The 16,886-nt window shown below is 35.8% G+C and overlaps 1 protein-coding gene across 5 annotated transcripts in view; it reads right to left on the bottom strand.

Annotated features, from left to right (window-relative positions):
* RIMBP2 (RIMS binding protein 2) overlaps positions 1 to 16,886 on the bottom strand; it is a 116,479-nt gene that overhangs the window by 44,210 nt on the left and 55,383 nt on the right. For 3 of the 5 annotated variants that reach the window (XM_075168126.1, XM_075168127.1, XM_075168125.1), the window contains exons 1-3: positions 14,538 to 14,639; positions 10,370 to 10,420; positions 4,209 to 4,413 (exon numbers count right to left, since the gene is read on the bottom strand). In XM_075168126.1, coding sequence (XP_075024227.1) covers positions 4,209 to 4,413; positions 10,370 to 10,420; positions 14,538 to 14,639 — 358 coding nt within the window. Of the gene's footprint in view, positions 1 to 4,208; positions 4,414 to 10,369; positions 10,421 to 14,537; positions 14,643 to 16,886 lie in introns of those variants that run through there. The other 2 variants (XM_075168123.1, XM_075168124.1) reach the window with 1 other exon arrangement.

Genomic DNA, 16,886 nt, shown 5'->3' with positions numbered 1-16,886 from the left:
TGCCATATCAGCCTGTCAGCGCCAAGCCTATAAATAATTGGTCCAACTGTGATTATTCATTCAAAGGAAACTGCTGTTTGGTCTCATACCTCCTGCATTTTTCAGGCTTTGTTATTAAATTAGTTGCACTACATACAAAATGTGGAGAAAGATTCTTGGACAATACAGCCCTTGCTTTGCACACATATAGGATGATAACCAGGATAGGAACACACATTATCAACAACTCCAGGAATATCAAGATGCTGGGAGATACTCAACTGTCTTATTTTTTCCACTTGTAAAACAGGGTGCATAGAATTTACCTTGAGTCCTTAATAAATAGGAGAGAAAACTGTGTGGTATTTGCAATTGCATCATGTGACTGGACACATCTACGGCTCCAGATGGTGCTAATAACTAGACACAGCCTACTTAGATACCTCACTTCCCATCACAGTAGTTCTATACCCATATCCATCAATGTATGTGCAAATACAGCTTCTGCCCCAAATCTAGCTATGCAAAATGGATCTGTCTTCCTAACTGGACTTATTGCCGCCTTCAGTGTCCTCTGTTTCTCTATTCATTTGGCTACTTGTGCAATGTAGTATCTTCCTGCTCAATAAAATCTGCACTAGGTGCCATTAACTCCTGTCTCTTTATGAAAAAGTGCGTGAAGTAACAGAAGCTGATCCTCTAAGGCTCTTTCCCATGCTGTGGGACTGCTTTTATCTGGGATCACAATGTGATCTATTTCTTAAAGCAGCTTAAAAATTACTGCATTTTCAAGTTATTCTAATATCTGCAATAAATTGGAAAGAACAGGTTTTTGGGCAAGCTTTATCATACAACATTAGCAGTTAGTTCCTGTGTATTCTGTACAGGAGACTTTTTTCAAAGGTCATCAGATGCTTAAACAATATATGTAAATTCATGCTGCTTCTATGTATGCAGAGCCACAGTTGGATTAAAAATAAATAACACAAGCATCATCAAGCAATGCCTTTACAAAAAGCAAAACTGAGATTCACTGTGCATGAAGCACACTCCTCCTGAAACCTCCTGAATCTCTGTAATCTCCTGATCATTTCTATAGAAGATGTCTACTTTTGTGGATTGTAAATACATGAGTACAGACAAAAATGGCTGCATTTAAAAACTGGCCTAACTTTACCTCCAAATAAGAAACAGTTTCAAACTAGGTTCTCTTGTTCATCCAAGGCAATTTCACTGATGTCCCTTGGCTTGAACAACAGAAAGTGGAGGAATGAGAACTATAAAGACTGTTTTAAAACTTGTTAATAGGAAACTAAGAAAAAAAAACCGCACCTTTCCTTTTATATTTGCACTCTGGAAAAAACTAAGAGTTAAAAATGAAAAATACAAGAGGTCAGTTCATAAGAACATGCAGCAGCTTCTAGAAATGTCTCTTTTTTTCCTCTAAATACTAGAGAAGAACCTTATAAAGCCATAGGGTTTTTGTCTGTAAAGTCTTGTAAAATCCATATACACTCAAAATGGCCTTTATTTTCCCATGACTGGTCAGCATCTGTTAAGGAAGTCTGAAGAACACCCTTTCAAGGAAAGAGGCAAGGAAGAGCACCGGACTTAATTTAAATGCCAGAATTAAAGCTGGCCGTACTTATAGTACAATTAGACTCTCCATTTTATTTATTGGAACTGCTGATTCATTATGGACTACCTAAACTATCCAGAAAGGCCATTTAAACGAGCTTTTATCTGATGAATAATAAATCTTAAGGTTTCTGTACCTGATCGTGACATTATTATATGTTTGGAGTGAACTTTTTACGTTCTAATCTATTCTGGCTAGGTTTATTTCATTTCCTGATACATTCAAACATCACCAATTAAGGCAAAGCAGCTGGTCATAAACTGATCTCATTTCCGTCATTTGCTTTGCTTTGAAAGCTGTCCTTGTGTTCCCTCTTGTGTTCTTTCTTCCTCACACATAATAAAAATAATTACACTTCTCGTTTGAAGAACTTGCTGTATTATTACCATCATTATTGTGAAATGGTTGATTTCAATAATTATAAATCCTGCTCACTTGCTTAAACATTGCTTTATTGCTATCAGTGCATTCATACTGAGAATGAATATTGTCCAAGGGTTTCTGATGTTTATATATCAGTGCTGCAGGCCCTGAATTCTAAGTCGCATAAAAATCAATAGGTTATGAGAAAATGTTTACAGAGCAAGGCCCTTAAATGACTTCAGTACAGACCTAGCTGTGTTTTCTGTGTTTTTAGTCAAGGAGTTTTTGGAAGATTTCTGTTTGCTATGTTTTGAAGTTTTTTTTAAAAGCTGTTTCCATTAGTATTTAAAGAATAAATGCTGGTTTGGAGAGTTTGGCTGAAGACCTCAAAAAGTGTATTTGATTTTTATTTGAGGATTGGGACCTATTTAGATCAATTCCAGAAATACAGACTGGACCTTCATTAGCTGCCTAAAGGATGTTTCAATACCTAATTACCTTTCCTTTAAAATTAATTGTTGGTTTGAAAATCCTGTCCTTAGAGACATGAGGAGCTAATTCTGGTGATATTAAGGAAATTTCTACTAAATTCTTATGGCTATCAGGTAATGCCTTCTGAATTCTCCATTTAGTGCACCTTAATATCCACTTAGGTAAGACTTGCAGCTCCAGAAAAGCCTATACACTAATATGCACCACAGTGCGCAAGACTGCAAACAGCTCGAATTTTGTATTCAAAAAAACCCAAGGCATACAAAGTACAAAGTTACTGAAGTGAAACGAAAGGAGGATGTCACCTTGGTTCCTTTTGACTTGGTTTCACATTGAGTTTAGCACCCTTCACTGAAAATAACTGCTCATCTGTAACGATAGGGAAATGATTTGTGATTTCTAGGCCCTATGCCTCAGAATTTTTCTAGAAGCTTAGGAAGATGAAATAAAACAAGTCAAGACTATTTCATTTTTCCAGTTCCTCTTCATACGTATTTTAAAACAACTTTGGGGGAATTTGTAAGTAATAGAAATTACCTGACAAGTGTTTCTTTGCAGAACAAGTAGTTAAAGTCATTCTAGCATGGGTGATAACTGAGCCTTGATAATAACATAGTTACAATACACAGTCTAGCATGCGATTTCCATGCAAGTTACTTTCAAGTGTCCTCAGGTAACGTCTTGCCTTGATCTTTTAAATTTTCGTATGAATAATGAATCATTAACAAAGTTGTGTACTTAGGAGGAGCAGTTGCCGCTGGCAACAGGAGATGACCTGGCAAAAGTTCAACACAGATCTTGGAAAAACACATACTGTGCTGAAGATTCAAGGCACTATAAGTGTAAGAACACCAATACAGATGTAAATCAATTTTTTTTTAGTCTCCACTTCTTTTAGAACTCAAATCAATAATATTTTTCTTGTGACTTTTCTGTTTCTAAAACACCTGGGAGTTACCTGTTCAAATACTATTTTAAACATAGTTAAAAATTTAAACACACCTTTGCACAGTTTAGTAAGCAACTGTAGATTTTATCCCTATTCAGGGATGTGTTAAAATATATCCCATGAAACTTCTTTCCAACCAAAATCACTTTGTGACAGAATTTGTGTTTTTGTAGACAGTGTTTGCTTCAACTGAAATTTTTTTTTAATGTTTTACTTTCAAGTTTTTACAGAGAAGTGCATATTTTCTGTTGAACAAATACAACTAAACCAAAAACATTTTCATATTTGTCAAAATATTCCATTCAGTCTTCCCATTTTCTATCCAGGTCTACTTACAAGTTTCTTTTCTGTAATGACTAATGCAGTGTGGGGGTCTCTATGCTTTCTTTCCCCATGAACTGCTACTTCAACAAGATAGCAGACCAACTCCTGCCCCTGAAACAGTGAAGGTTTTACAGCAAAGCCTGTATATACAGACAGACTTTCTTCTTCCAACAGAAGTAGGTATCTACTTAAGGAAGACATCATTTTAACACTGAACAGGTTTCTCATCACTACACCCAATAACAATTACAGAGAATTCTGCTCACAGCAGTGCCCAAATAAAACTGAAACAACCTCAGTGAAGGCTTAAGAGATACTCTGAAATGTAAACAAGTCACAAAACAGGAACAGGAGCAAATTCTATCCTCCATTTGTACAATCAAACTCTATTTACATCATTGAGTTGCATCTTAAAACCTACAGGGCAGAACAGATATCTTCAAATAAAATTCCAGTCCTTACCTTTGCCTATAGAAGTGGCTATTCCATTCATTAACTGGGCTAGAGATTTACCAGGAGAACCAGGGATATCTGAGGATGCCACTGAGTTACTGCTCAGGAGATCAATCTTTCCTGCTTGCTGTCGAAACTTCTCTAGTTCTCTGGACAAGAGATTAAATTGTTCGCTCTGTGTCCGGCATTTCTCCTCTAGCTCTCGGACCTTGGCCTGCACACGCAAGACATAACACAGACATTTGACTGAGATCAGAGTGAGCTATGACTGCGTCAGATTTTTCTTAAGTACCAGGAAGCCAGGATAGGCAAACTATTTGGGATAAACAGGCCCACAATCACACTTTTCTCCCCCTAAATTCTCACCCATATTTAGAACGAAACTTTTTAGTAACCCTCTAATATTGAGGTAAGTACTCCTTTCATTCCCAATTTCCAAAGTGGAAATTCGTCATCATATTTTTTGGCAGTGCTGAAAAAACCACTGCCAAGAACACCTGCAAACAGACCCTACTTCTACACACATCTGAATGTCACTTTTGTGTGCTTTTCCAACTTTTTCCAGAACTCAGATTATTTCTGAGGTTTGCCCATCCTCGGCTATTAAGTTGAAGCCTCCTGAATTGTTAGATTAACATTGGTGTATTAAAAAACACCACCAAAAAAAAAAAAACCCACCATGGTTCATGCAGAACGTGGGCCTAACTACTGGCTCAATTCCCTTTCAAAAATAATGCTCCTCACTATAGGTGCCAAACCACACAGAAGTAACCCAGACACCAGCCAAGAGGAGATTGTTTGTAAGCTTGTGAGAAGTATCAAAATGTCATTGTTGGCAAACATTTTTGTTTTAATTTTGAAGTATCAGGCTTTAACAAAACAGAACTTAAAAGATAAGCTTCTGTGCTGACTTGAGAAATTTGCCTACATACAGTATGAATTCTTGATGTGAAAAAAATGGATGAGGTGATGGAAAGGAAAGATTCCCTGGCTGAAAGAAATGACAAAGGCCATGGGAATTCAGGATTTCTTCTTCAACTCTAACTCAAAAAGTATATAAGAGTAGCGAAGACACTAAAGCATGAAAAAAACCTTGTATCCAAATCTGTACATTCATTGTACCAGCTAAATTAAGGATATAATAATGTTTTCAATATAACGCATTTAAATTTCAATCTGCATTTATAAACAGCCTGTATATGTTTGCATACACTGTCATATATTCCTGAAGAGAAAAACCACAAATCTAGAGTGCCCAGAGAGTTAGGAAAGAGCATATTAACACCTGTTGCAACGACTGACGAATCAGCAAAGTTCCTGAGAATTTCATTTGTGAGGTCTGATTTTCACGTAGGGGCCAACAGTTGGTCTCTACTCTGGAAATGTGCCAGAGAGACACTGCCATTTGAGACCTGGGAAGCACTCGTGCCTCGCGCTGTGACCCACACACTGCACGCAGACGTAGCTCAACAGAGGCAGTAATAGGCTCCTTATATGAAAAGCTAATGCATTATACCCTGATCTGATGCTTTATGATGAACAAACGTAACTTTCCTTCATTAAAAACCCCTTTATAGTATATGCCTAGTTAACTGTACTAACAAAGGAAGTCTGGATATCAATGAAATTCATTTAACTGTACTAAAGGTTTCTTTTTCTTGAAAGAGAAAGATGTTCTCAGTTCATAGAAGAAAAACTGCACATATTACATATCAAGAAAACAACATATATTACATTCCACCTATACAAAGATCTTAGCACAGCTAAAGATAAATGAAACACTCATAGTCCCCAGAAGAACACAAAAATCCAAATTTCCTACTACAGAAAGCAGTACTGTTTGTTCCTTTTTTGTAACGTACATTTTTAAAGCTACAGTGAATTTTCAGGATATAATTTCTTTGTATTCATAAAACACAAATTAATTTAGTTCTGCTAAAGAAGTCTCAGGGTATCTATCTGACTGATTATGAAACAGAAAACAATAAGACACAGAGACATTGTGGGAGTTTTACACAAACATTAAATGCTTTGATTTTTGTTTTTGTCTTTCATCTTTGCACTGTGGTTTTGAGCAAACGAAATGTGAGCCTTTGCTACTTGTTACTTTGCTGCATGAATAAGGCATCTATGTACAATTTTAAAAGAACATTAAACAAACAAAGTAGTAAAGTGGTTTGGGATTTTAGATCCCCTCTTTCCAATGGAAAGTTTAAGGATGAGCTATTCAACTCTCTAAGAATATATACTGACCTTTCCACATGCAGTTATGGAAACTAGCATAAAATAAAAAATAAAAACATCATCATCCAGAACCCAACAAGATGCTAAGTCTGCCTTAAAAAATATTTTTGAAAAAAAAATTAATGTATTATTATTATTTATTAATTTAAAACTTATTTGCATTTCAGTATATGCCGCTTTTGACTTTTCTTTCGAGTATCTAGAATCTTCATTTTCAAGTTGTTCTCTCATGACAGTATGAAGCCTGGAAGAAAAATGCCTTTACTACTTTTTTTTAATCAAGGTTATGAGTTAGAAGTGAACACAAAGCTGGTACTATATAAAGAAAAACTTGCTGTAAGATCCACAATAGTACTAACAGGAGGCATCCCCATACCCATCTTTGTTTCTTGACTTCAGGCAGGTGCTTGGTTCATTGTTAGCCAGCCAGATGCACCTCACTGTAGAAAATCTACATATTCACATATGTCACTGCAGAGTAAGGCATGTGCTTACACTCTCAGAAGTACTGAATTTTTATTCTGTGTCATGGTTCTGCCCATAGAGCCTATCCTAATAACAATGGCACAAAAGTGCCAAGTCTACCAGATCTTCCTAAAACTGGATCTGCCTATAGCAGTGATTGTATGAAGAGACATTCTCTACTGCAGACCATATTGAAGGTATTTCACTTAGGACTTGCCAAGTTTCTCATACAATACATAGTGCTATTTCTAAAACTCAAACAGCTTCTTAAATTGAAAATGAAGTAGACTTCACCCATTACAAGACAGATACTGTTCGCACAAGACAGATAAAATGATGAGCAACTTTCCAGGTGGACAGGCTTGAATTCAGACTAGTAATTAGCTCACATATTCTGCTACAGAGATACCGTTTCATAGTTTAATTGTTTACGTAGCAGTGATGGCTTTCAGTGGCTCAATAAATCAACCTCAGGCGAAAATACCACATAAAATTATCTTTGTATTAATAAAGAAAAAATCTGAATTCAGACAAAATCCACACTGTCAGAAAGCTACAATCTTGAATAAACTACCAAACCATTCTTATTGGGCATGCTCATAAGAAATTCACTTTCAAGAACAGTATCTGAGTTCTCATTAAATCATGCCATATTTGAAGATTAATCTCTTGTAGAAAAAAATTCTGATTTTGGTGATTTGGTATTAGGCCAATAAATGCCAAGCATGCTTGCATAACAATGGTTCTAGCACGCATCCCATGCAAGGTTAGGCAGGACTATCGTACTCATTTTGAAGGGAAAAGTGCAGGATTCAGAACAGGGAAAGGAGAATTTATGCCCTAAAATACCTGCATGCTGTCCAAGGTGTTCTGGATGAAGTGCAAAGCAATAAATTCCAAACAAGACACAGTAAACAAAGAGATGTGAAATAAACAAAGAAATAAACCAGTTTTGAACACTTTTTTTACATTTCAAAGCAAAATATATTAGAACAGTTAACACGTGTAAAAACATGCATTAAAACAAACCTGAATGTTTCAGAAATTAATACCACTGCTGGTCTTAAATTGCAAACAGCAGATTAAATAAAATGCTAAAAACTAATGGGCTTATGGCAATAAAAACAAAAGCTTAGTAAACCTTGATGGGGTTATGCAAATCAGAGGTGGTAGACAAATCAGCTGAACAGGAATTTTGATTAGCTTGAGGGGGGTAAATAATCACTTGCCTGCTTTGTTTCTACTTAAGTGTTCCTGCATCATATACTTTCCACCAGGCATTAAATAATTTAATCTTATGTTCTTAAAGGCAAACCAAACTTAATATATCTGATGATAATGAAAGCATATGAGTAAAACACTTTCTGTGGGAATATTACAGACATAAATAAGCAATTTAAAAAAATTTTTTTAAGATGATCAATGCACCAGAAAAGCCACCTTCCATCAATGCATGACCAGTAAGTACACAGACAGAACTACTGTGAGAAGGTAAAAAGACTAGAAATTACCTGCTGCTAAAAACAGATTTCTAAGTGAAATGTCGACAATGCACTTGCTATAATCAATCTATGGTATCGCATGTTCTTTATGATATGTATGGTATATTAAGACTTAATAACCATTTAATGCCTTTTCCTCAGACAGAAAAACTGGTTTGGTAGTTATTAGCGGAAACCTATTTTGCATGAAAAAATGAAGAACAAAAAAGAACAAAAAGAAATCGGGATGCAGTTAGCGCGCTATTTACTTGTGCATCTGTATTTTCTGACACTTTACCTTATCCAAGTACATCAAACAATATGATTGGAACTTAAAGAATCTGTTAAGCCTCGTTTTGAAAAACTGGCGAGGAATTTTTTGCTTTAGGAACCTTCTTATAGGAGTTTAATTTCTGCTACATGTTGTCGTCATTTGTCCTATCTTGCACAACATTGTGGGTCAGCCTGCATTTCTAAACAGCAGACAGCAAAGGGAATAAAAGGTTTTGTCAGCACCCCTTTGATTTTTTGTGTTTTCATATGTAATTTAACCATGACTGTATGTACCCACTGCAAAGGCATGTTCTTATAAGAGACCCAGTTTAAAATCTCTAAAAATTTCACTCCAGCTTAAGACAAAGAGGTTTTGCAAACCTTGCCCTACTCCAACTAAAACCGACAGCAAAGCTCACTGTTTTCGAACGGGAGTAAGAATTTGCTCCTATTCTTCATGTCACTTCTATACAGACACAAGCAATTCTGTATCCTTAGGCACAGAAGACTAAATTACTAGAGTTTTCTTTAGGATTGGTGACTTGAAGGAAGGCTTGAAATGCGATGCGAAGTCCATAAACACAACTACTAACAAATTTACAGGAAATACCCCACGCCAAGTTTATAACTGAGCAATTGCTAAGGAAAATACTAAGATTTTTTGATGTATTTTTATGGATGATGTCAGTATGTGCAGGTATTTAGTGCCTTAAAAGTTAGTAAATCTGATCATCTGAATCACCTCTCTAAACTTAATTTATTTAACAGTGTTTACTTAACTAAATACAATAGTCACTGGCAAATTCTAAAAACATACTGCAGCATAGTTGGGAAACGCTAAGAAAGGCCCCTGCTGGTGATACACAGCAGTAGGATTAGAGGCAACGGACATGGGTAGCATCCAGAGAAAAATTCTGACAGGATACAAGAATAATATTCTTTATAATGAAAGCGCTCAAAGTCTGAAAGAGGCTGCCCATGGAGGTTGTCATATCTCCATTCCCAGAGATATTTAAAAATGGACGGGGCAAAGCCTTGAGCAGCCTACAGTAATTTTTTAAAGAGGGCCCTTCTTTGAGCAGGGAGTTGGATCAAATAGCCAGAGGCCCCTTCCAAACAGAATTATTCTCTGTTTCTAATTAAAAATTTGAATGTGTTTCTGGTGCCCTTGATTTTCAAATGCCCAGTTCAGATTACCTTGAAAAGATCCTAGTTTTCCAATAAAAAGAATGAAGTGTTCTCTCTCTCCACCACGTCCTTTGAAGGTTTTTCGAAGTATTCAAATTCTTTCATTAGGTTTAAAAATTTTGGTTCTTTAACATGTTGCTTTATGTTTCCTAGACAGTACTTAATTATGAACCTTAGGTAATTGGTATTTGCAGCTGTATATCCAGCCTAAACGATAATAATTCTTACAAGTAATCACTTTCTTTCTATGTATGATAGTATTTTACAAAAAAAAGGGTACTAAAATTTCCATTCTACACAAAGAAAAACTGAGGTACACACATCCCTTCCAACAGCTCAGTTTAATGCACTCCTAACTGAATTATAATCGTTAAAGGATGCAATTAGATTAAAAGAGAAAAAAAACCCTATTCGCCTACATATTACTTGAAACTTTCAAAAGTGATGATACCATATAAAGTTATCACATTCAGAATGGAACCTCCACAAGCAAAGGTAACACAGAAGATATCTTCTTACCTCTAGCAATTGAACCGCTCCTTCATGTTCCTTCTTAGCTTCAACCTGAGCCTTGTTTTTATAATTAAGAAAAGAGAAAAGAAAAGAAAAAAGAAAAGAAAAGAAAAAAGGAAAGAAAAGAAAAAAGGAAAGAAAAGAAAAAAGGAAAGAAAAGAAAAAAGGAAAGAAAAGAAAAAAGGAAAGAAAAGAAAAAAGGAAAGAAAAGAAAAAAGGAAAGAAAAGAAAAAAGGAAAGAAAAGAAAAAAGGAAAGAAAAGAAAAAAGGAAAGAAAAGAAAAAAGGAAAGAAAAGAAAAAAGGAAAGAAAAGAAAAAAGGAAAGAAAAGAAAAGAAAAAAATCAATTAGTCATGCCACACATAGTATGCTCTAACCACATCAAGTGGCATACTGTATACTCAAATCCAAAGCCAATTACAGTCTTGAAGGGATGACTCCATCAATATTACTATACTGCTTTGGTTCCAAACCACTGAAATAACTGCTTATTTTTAGGAGATCGAATCTCAGTGAAGCCTAATAGCATCAGTATTTTGGAGCACAAAGAACATGATCAACACACTGCAAGAACACATCAGAAGTATCTCTGAAACCTTCCAAATTAAAACTGAAAAATGAGCTTGTTATTCTACATTGCAGGAGGTTCATAGTGTAGAAAACTAACATACCAGCTAGGAGAAAGCAACAAAAATTAAGCTCATTCTTTACATGCAGCAACAGTATTTATCATCTAAGTAAATAGCTCACAAAACACTTCAAGGCAACCACAAGAAAGGTTGTCTCTAAACAGGAGTGCAATTTAGGGTCCAATCAACTGAGTCAAAGAAGAAAAGAGATGAGAGCAGAAAAGTGTATTTTATGTAGCTCAGAAATTCAGTTATCAAATTTTGCTTGGGAAAAGTCTAAACCTTAAAAGCAAAAAAGCCAGTACTCACTAACTTTGTGTTATCCTCACTTTATTTCCATCTAAGTTTTCACTATCTTCTTTATTGAAGCTTGCCCAAGATAAGCAAAACTTTTTATTAACCATTGTATCAGGCTGATAGCGTGATGCGCTAACTTTGCCTCTTAGCTCCTTATTACTGTAACCCGAAGACCACATTCGGCACATTCCTCATCAGAGAAAAGTCTTAAAACCTTCCAGTTTAGCAGAGGGCAACACCCCACAGACTTTCTAATTTAGTGGGCCAGATATTCCCATGATGGACACTGGACACAGCTATGTTAACTTCATTTTCCTCATCTATGAGGGCTACTCTACTCCCTTATCGGTTTCAATGGAAGCTGGGACAGGCCATAAAGTCACAACCAAAAACATATACCCAAACTACACTTCTCTGCCATGCATGGTAATAAAACCTCCTTTGGTTCTGTAAGCACAGTCATATTTCTTCCTGTACTACAGTAATAAGTCTTATTGCTAGCACCTGATAAAATATTGGCTGCAGGAGCATTAGCAAACATATGATGACAGGTAATAGAAAGCCTTGTGTTATCCATCATTACAAGTTTAATAAAATCTACCCAGAATATGAGTTCTTGATAAATGATTAGAAAACCTGCATCAATAGCTATCTCTCTTTTACATCGAACTGTCTTGTAGTAAGGCTTTCTTGGAGACGACGACCATCGGATTCCCTATCAACACAAAACCTTGATGAACAATATTATATTCTTCCTTTTAGGCTGAAAATCTGATCAATCTGTACATATATTAAAAAGACAATTTTTATTTATAATATCAAAATGTGACAGCAAATGCATCAGACTGTACCAGTAACTTGCTTTGTTTTAAACTGCACATTTCTGTGGTTTAACAGCAACTTTACAACAGTAACAAGATATTCTGTGAAATGTCATACTGTTACTGCCTGGAGTTACTACTTTCATTTCACAGTACTTTTTCAAATAATTAGATAACACTAATAAAAAAAGGAAGAAAGAATTTAACACACATGTACTAGGCACATTGGGAAGTCAGCTCTGGAGGAAATGTGAGCCAGTGATTCCTGTTTAACGATGGAAGCAAAGTATTATCGTTACTTAGGTAACAGATTTATTTAAATTGTTTTTCTGACAATATACACTGCATTATAATGTTGAAAAGGAGATCTGTTGGATACCAGCAATCTAGAGGCTAAAAGCAGGACAAATTAGTCTGTGCTTATCTCCACTACTATGCCTAGAGAACTACAGGCAGCTTGGGTATCTCTCTACAAGGTAGAACAGTGCACAGTATAGACATCCCCCCAAAATCTTTCGAAGTTTTGAACACTTTACCTCTTCTACCCATACAGTGTACTAATCTGGTCTTCATTTTTATTCAATAGCATTAATAATAGCATTACAGAAGCAACTAAGCATCTCAACCAAGCTGGGATCCCAACATGTTACAATGGAAAGAATCTGAGCTTGGAAAGGCTGAAAATCAAAATTTAAAAAACAAAAGTCCTCTTTCCTTTTGAGCAGTATCTAGAATGAATATCACATGCAGATTTTGTCAAGAGATGTGATGGGTAGAATGCTCATTTAAGTTGTCACAGATCCTTATCATGAAAGGCAATAACAATTTAAAAATACACAATAGCAACTTAATCACATAAAGAATTAGGTGTTTCAGGGTGAAAATGACTGTCTGTGCAACGTCCTAGGAGGAGTATTTCAGGCTAATGAATGAAACCAGTAAGAAGGATGAATTATTTCTTAAATGCTTCTACTAAGTAATGCATAGATGAATTGTTATGGTGGATTTCAGTATAGGAATTCTAAGCTAAAATTCTAGTGAAACTTAGTGGTAAATGATTATTAGATAATAATTTTTAACATAAATGATCTTGTATTCCATGCTACTTCAGGTCCACTGAACAAGAATTTAATCACTGGCTACAGATGCTGAGCTAGTCTCATTGAGTAAAATAACAAATACAATACAACCTCATTTGTGCTTGAAGTCTATCATGCTATAGCTTAGCAAAAATGACTGGAGAATACAGAGATTTGTCTCCTGTTGCCAATCTGTAACAAGACCCATGTAATGTGGATTTATTAGAAGAATGTAACAAAAATTAGCAAGAAGAAAAGCTGTACCTTTCTTTGGTTTCTTTGCTTTGCCAAGAAATTTAAGTCCAAAATTTATGTGGAAGTTCAAATAGTAACAGCTGAATATAACTAGAAATGGCATTTTGAAATATGCCTAAATAGATTAATTGCAAAAGGCTAACAGAAAATTAACTGGAAGATTTCATTTGGTCAAGTGAAGCTTTCTATTTCAAGCAAACTATATTTAGATACATCTTTTTATTCCGCTGAGAATGTCCCTCCATGCCAATTCTCTACCAAATTATAATCAGCATTATTATTTCTGTGTTTTGATCTAGTCAAGCAATTGTAAAAATTAACATTAGTATTGAGACAATGCAGCTTTAAGTGACTTTGGTAAGACTGAAACTCAATACCATGTTTTTTATATTATAATGAATACTGAGAAGTTGCAGAGTGGAAAAAAAAAAAGTCTTAAAGTGATTTGTGAAGTAGAGAAAGAGCTTGGAAATGAGGTATTTAAACAACCGTTTAGTTTATGGAAAAGAAGATCAACTGTGATGTCTAAGTACCTTCACAAGAACTTACTTTAATCTAATTTAGTGGAAAAAGGTAGTAAGAATTGCCAGTGCCTGGAAGAGGAAGCCAAAGAAATCCTAACAAAACATTAATATGTCCGTGAAAATGATTAACTGTTCCAGCAAACTGACAAGGAAATGGTGGATTCCTTATATTTTGATTATCATGAAATTAAGACCAGATTCCTTCCTGACATTTAAGGAATGCACAAATATTGCTGAGCCAAATATAGAGGGAAGCAATGGAAATACAAAGGAAATACATGTATTTTTATCACTTTTCTCCCTATTGGGAAATACAAGGACTTGCATATACTGCTCAGGTTAATCTTCACTGGCATGAACATTTATAAAAATTGATTAATATAGTCATGTAAATCCAACAGTAAGCATCCACTTGTTACACCTGCATCAGCAATCATGCAGAACAGTCCAGAACAGGAACCAGTTTAGTGGGTGTGGTTTAAATTCCTTTAAACCGGGAGATCTATTTCATGACCTGTGCTCTGTCACTGCAATTTGCTCTTCCACCTGACTTTCCCTTTCTCCACTTACCTTCTGCAGGAGTTCAATTTCCTGCTGTTTGGCGTTGAGAACAGCCAAGGCTTGCTCATGCTCCAACTCCAGCTGTTGCCGCCGTTCAGCAGCCTCTCGCATATGCTGTTTCAAAGGAAGCAGAAAAACTGTCAGGAGACTTCAACATATTCTACCTGCAGCCAAACATGCTGCCATTCCCAGGCATGCAGATGTTCATCTCAACATAAAAGCTCGCTGGTATCACTGATAGGCAAGCAGGAAACTGGATAGGATTTTAATTTGGTCAGTACCTAGGGGCATATTGCCAATGCTGAACTCAGGCATTTTGACAGCGGTCTCTTTTAGGATACACAACTCTGTCATTGCCAGCAATGTGGCCTCTGTGATGCACAAGTGAACAGTATCCATTTTATCCATCAGGCACATGTTTATATGTGACATTGTGCTGAAAAATTAAAGCTTGGAAAAAAATTAGCTTGACAATTCCCTAAATGCCTCTTTATCTAGGATATGGTTTTGCGATTTGTTTTGCAAATGATGACCCAGAAGAAATAGCTTACCTTTGCTAATCTCTGCCTATTATTTATAGCAAACTAGACAGAGCAAAACTAACACAGGTGGGTTTGTGACAAAAAAGACTATACAGTACTCAAAAACAACTTTTAAAGGACAGTTGCTACTAATGATTCAAAGCAATATGAGAAAGGTTTTTGGGAAGACCACAAGCTGAACAATATCAAGATAGAAATCTTTTTCATTACAGGTTAATATTATTCTCCCAATATCATCATAACTTTCAAACACCCTGTTAATAAATGGGAGTTAAGAAAGATCTCTTTATAGATTCTGATCTCTTCTCTGGTGAAACTGATATTAAAGATTTTTATTTTCCAAATTACATATATTCCCATAATACTCTCAAAGCAATGTCTTATCTGCAGCACCATGAGTTATTACACACAAACCTATTAGGAATCAGCACTTGGAAACAGAAATACGTGGCTGCAATTGACAAGAACAGGCCAAAATATCTCTTACTGTGTACAAGAGAAAATTTTATCAAGCATATTGCTAACCTTTAACGAGCTGTTATTCTCTACTACATGTTACTCACAACAAAGAGGGACAGCACAGTGAGGCTGACTTCTCCCAATCCGGGTATGTTTGCAAAGGAAGCAGAAATGTCTCCAATACTCTGTTTGGCCTCTGCTTGGGATTTATTTATTTTCATTTGATGTGTTGATTAAAAACAACAACAAAAAAAAAATCAAAGATTTTTCCAATTCATCAGTTTTGACCCTCAACTATAGCTTGTTTTCTAGGAGTTTCGTGAGGATTCAGTATTTTGACTGTAGACATTTCTGAACTGTGCATATTGTACAGAAGTTAAATGGATCTGTTCGTGGGTAATATCTATTGTCAGTATTTAATAATGACCAAAAATAATGGTTCCAATTCTCATCTCATCTGAATGAACATAACCTATTTTGCTAACTAGTATTACTCATGATTTAAATTAGCATGAAGCTACATTTACTGAGTTCAGCAGCTTCCATCAAGTCTTATGTAGAACTTGACACCAATGGAGCATCAGCACATTTCTTATATTCAAGAAATGGTGAGGCAATCAAGTCATTCTCACACCTTTAATTAAAACCTTTATTTATCAGAAAAAACCAAAGGTCTCACTTCATTCTCTCAAGATTTAGTACCAGATTTGGTACAGCATATTTTGGTACTGTTAAGTTCTTACTCCTTTTACAAAAGCTACTACAGAACATTTCTAGTCCTTTGCAGAGATCAATAAATAATTAATACCATGACCATACAGCGAATCTATAAAATGTAATGAAGAAACAGATTGTGATATATGATCTATGATTCTCCACAGCTTTTAATTTCCCTGTTTCCTAAAATATGTATTTAATGATCTGCAGTTCATAGATTTGGTCATCTATATTAACCTAAAAGTATCTCTCAGTCATTTTAGTATTGTCATGATCTACTTAGTATTTAAAGCAGCAAGGATCTCTTCACCCCAGCATCAGTCCCTCCCCTAGCACAGCAATTAAATCTCCCCCAAACCAGAAGCAATTCCTACCCTCCCGCTCTGCTCACAAATTGGTTCTGTCTGCAAATCTGTCTTGTGCTTCCTATCTGCACAGCAGCTGCTGTCATTTCTTCTTCCACGCCTGAGGGGAATAGGTTAGGGCAGTGGAGGAGCACTGCGGAGATCACTAGAAGAACAGCAGAGAGAAAGCTCTGAGCTGCTGAATTCTTTCTGCATCTTCCTTCAGGATTGACTTCCACAATGATCACATTGCCATGGTTTGTGTAGGTGGCGGCAATCCATTTGTCCATGCTATC

Source organism: Calonectris borealis, chromosome 18 (genome assembly GCF_964195595.1).
Source record: "Calonectris borealis chromosome 18, bCalBor7.hap1.2, whole genome shotgun sequence".
NCBI lineage: Eukaryota > Metazoa > Chordata > Aves > Procellariiformes > Procellariidae > Calonectris > Calonectris borealis.
This window is presented reverse-complemented; position numbering and strand designations above follow the sequence as displayed.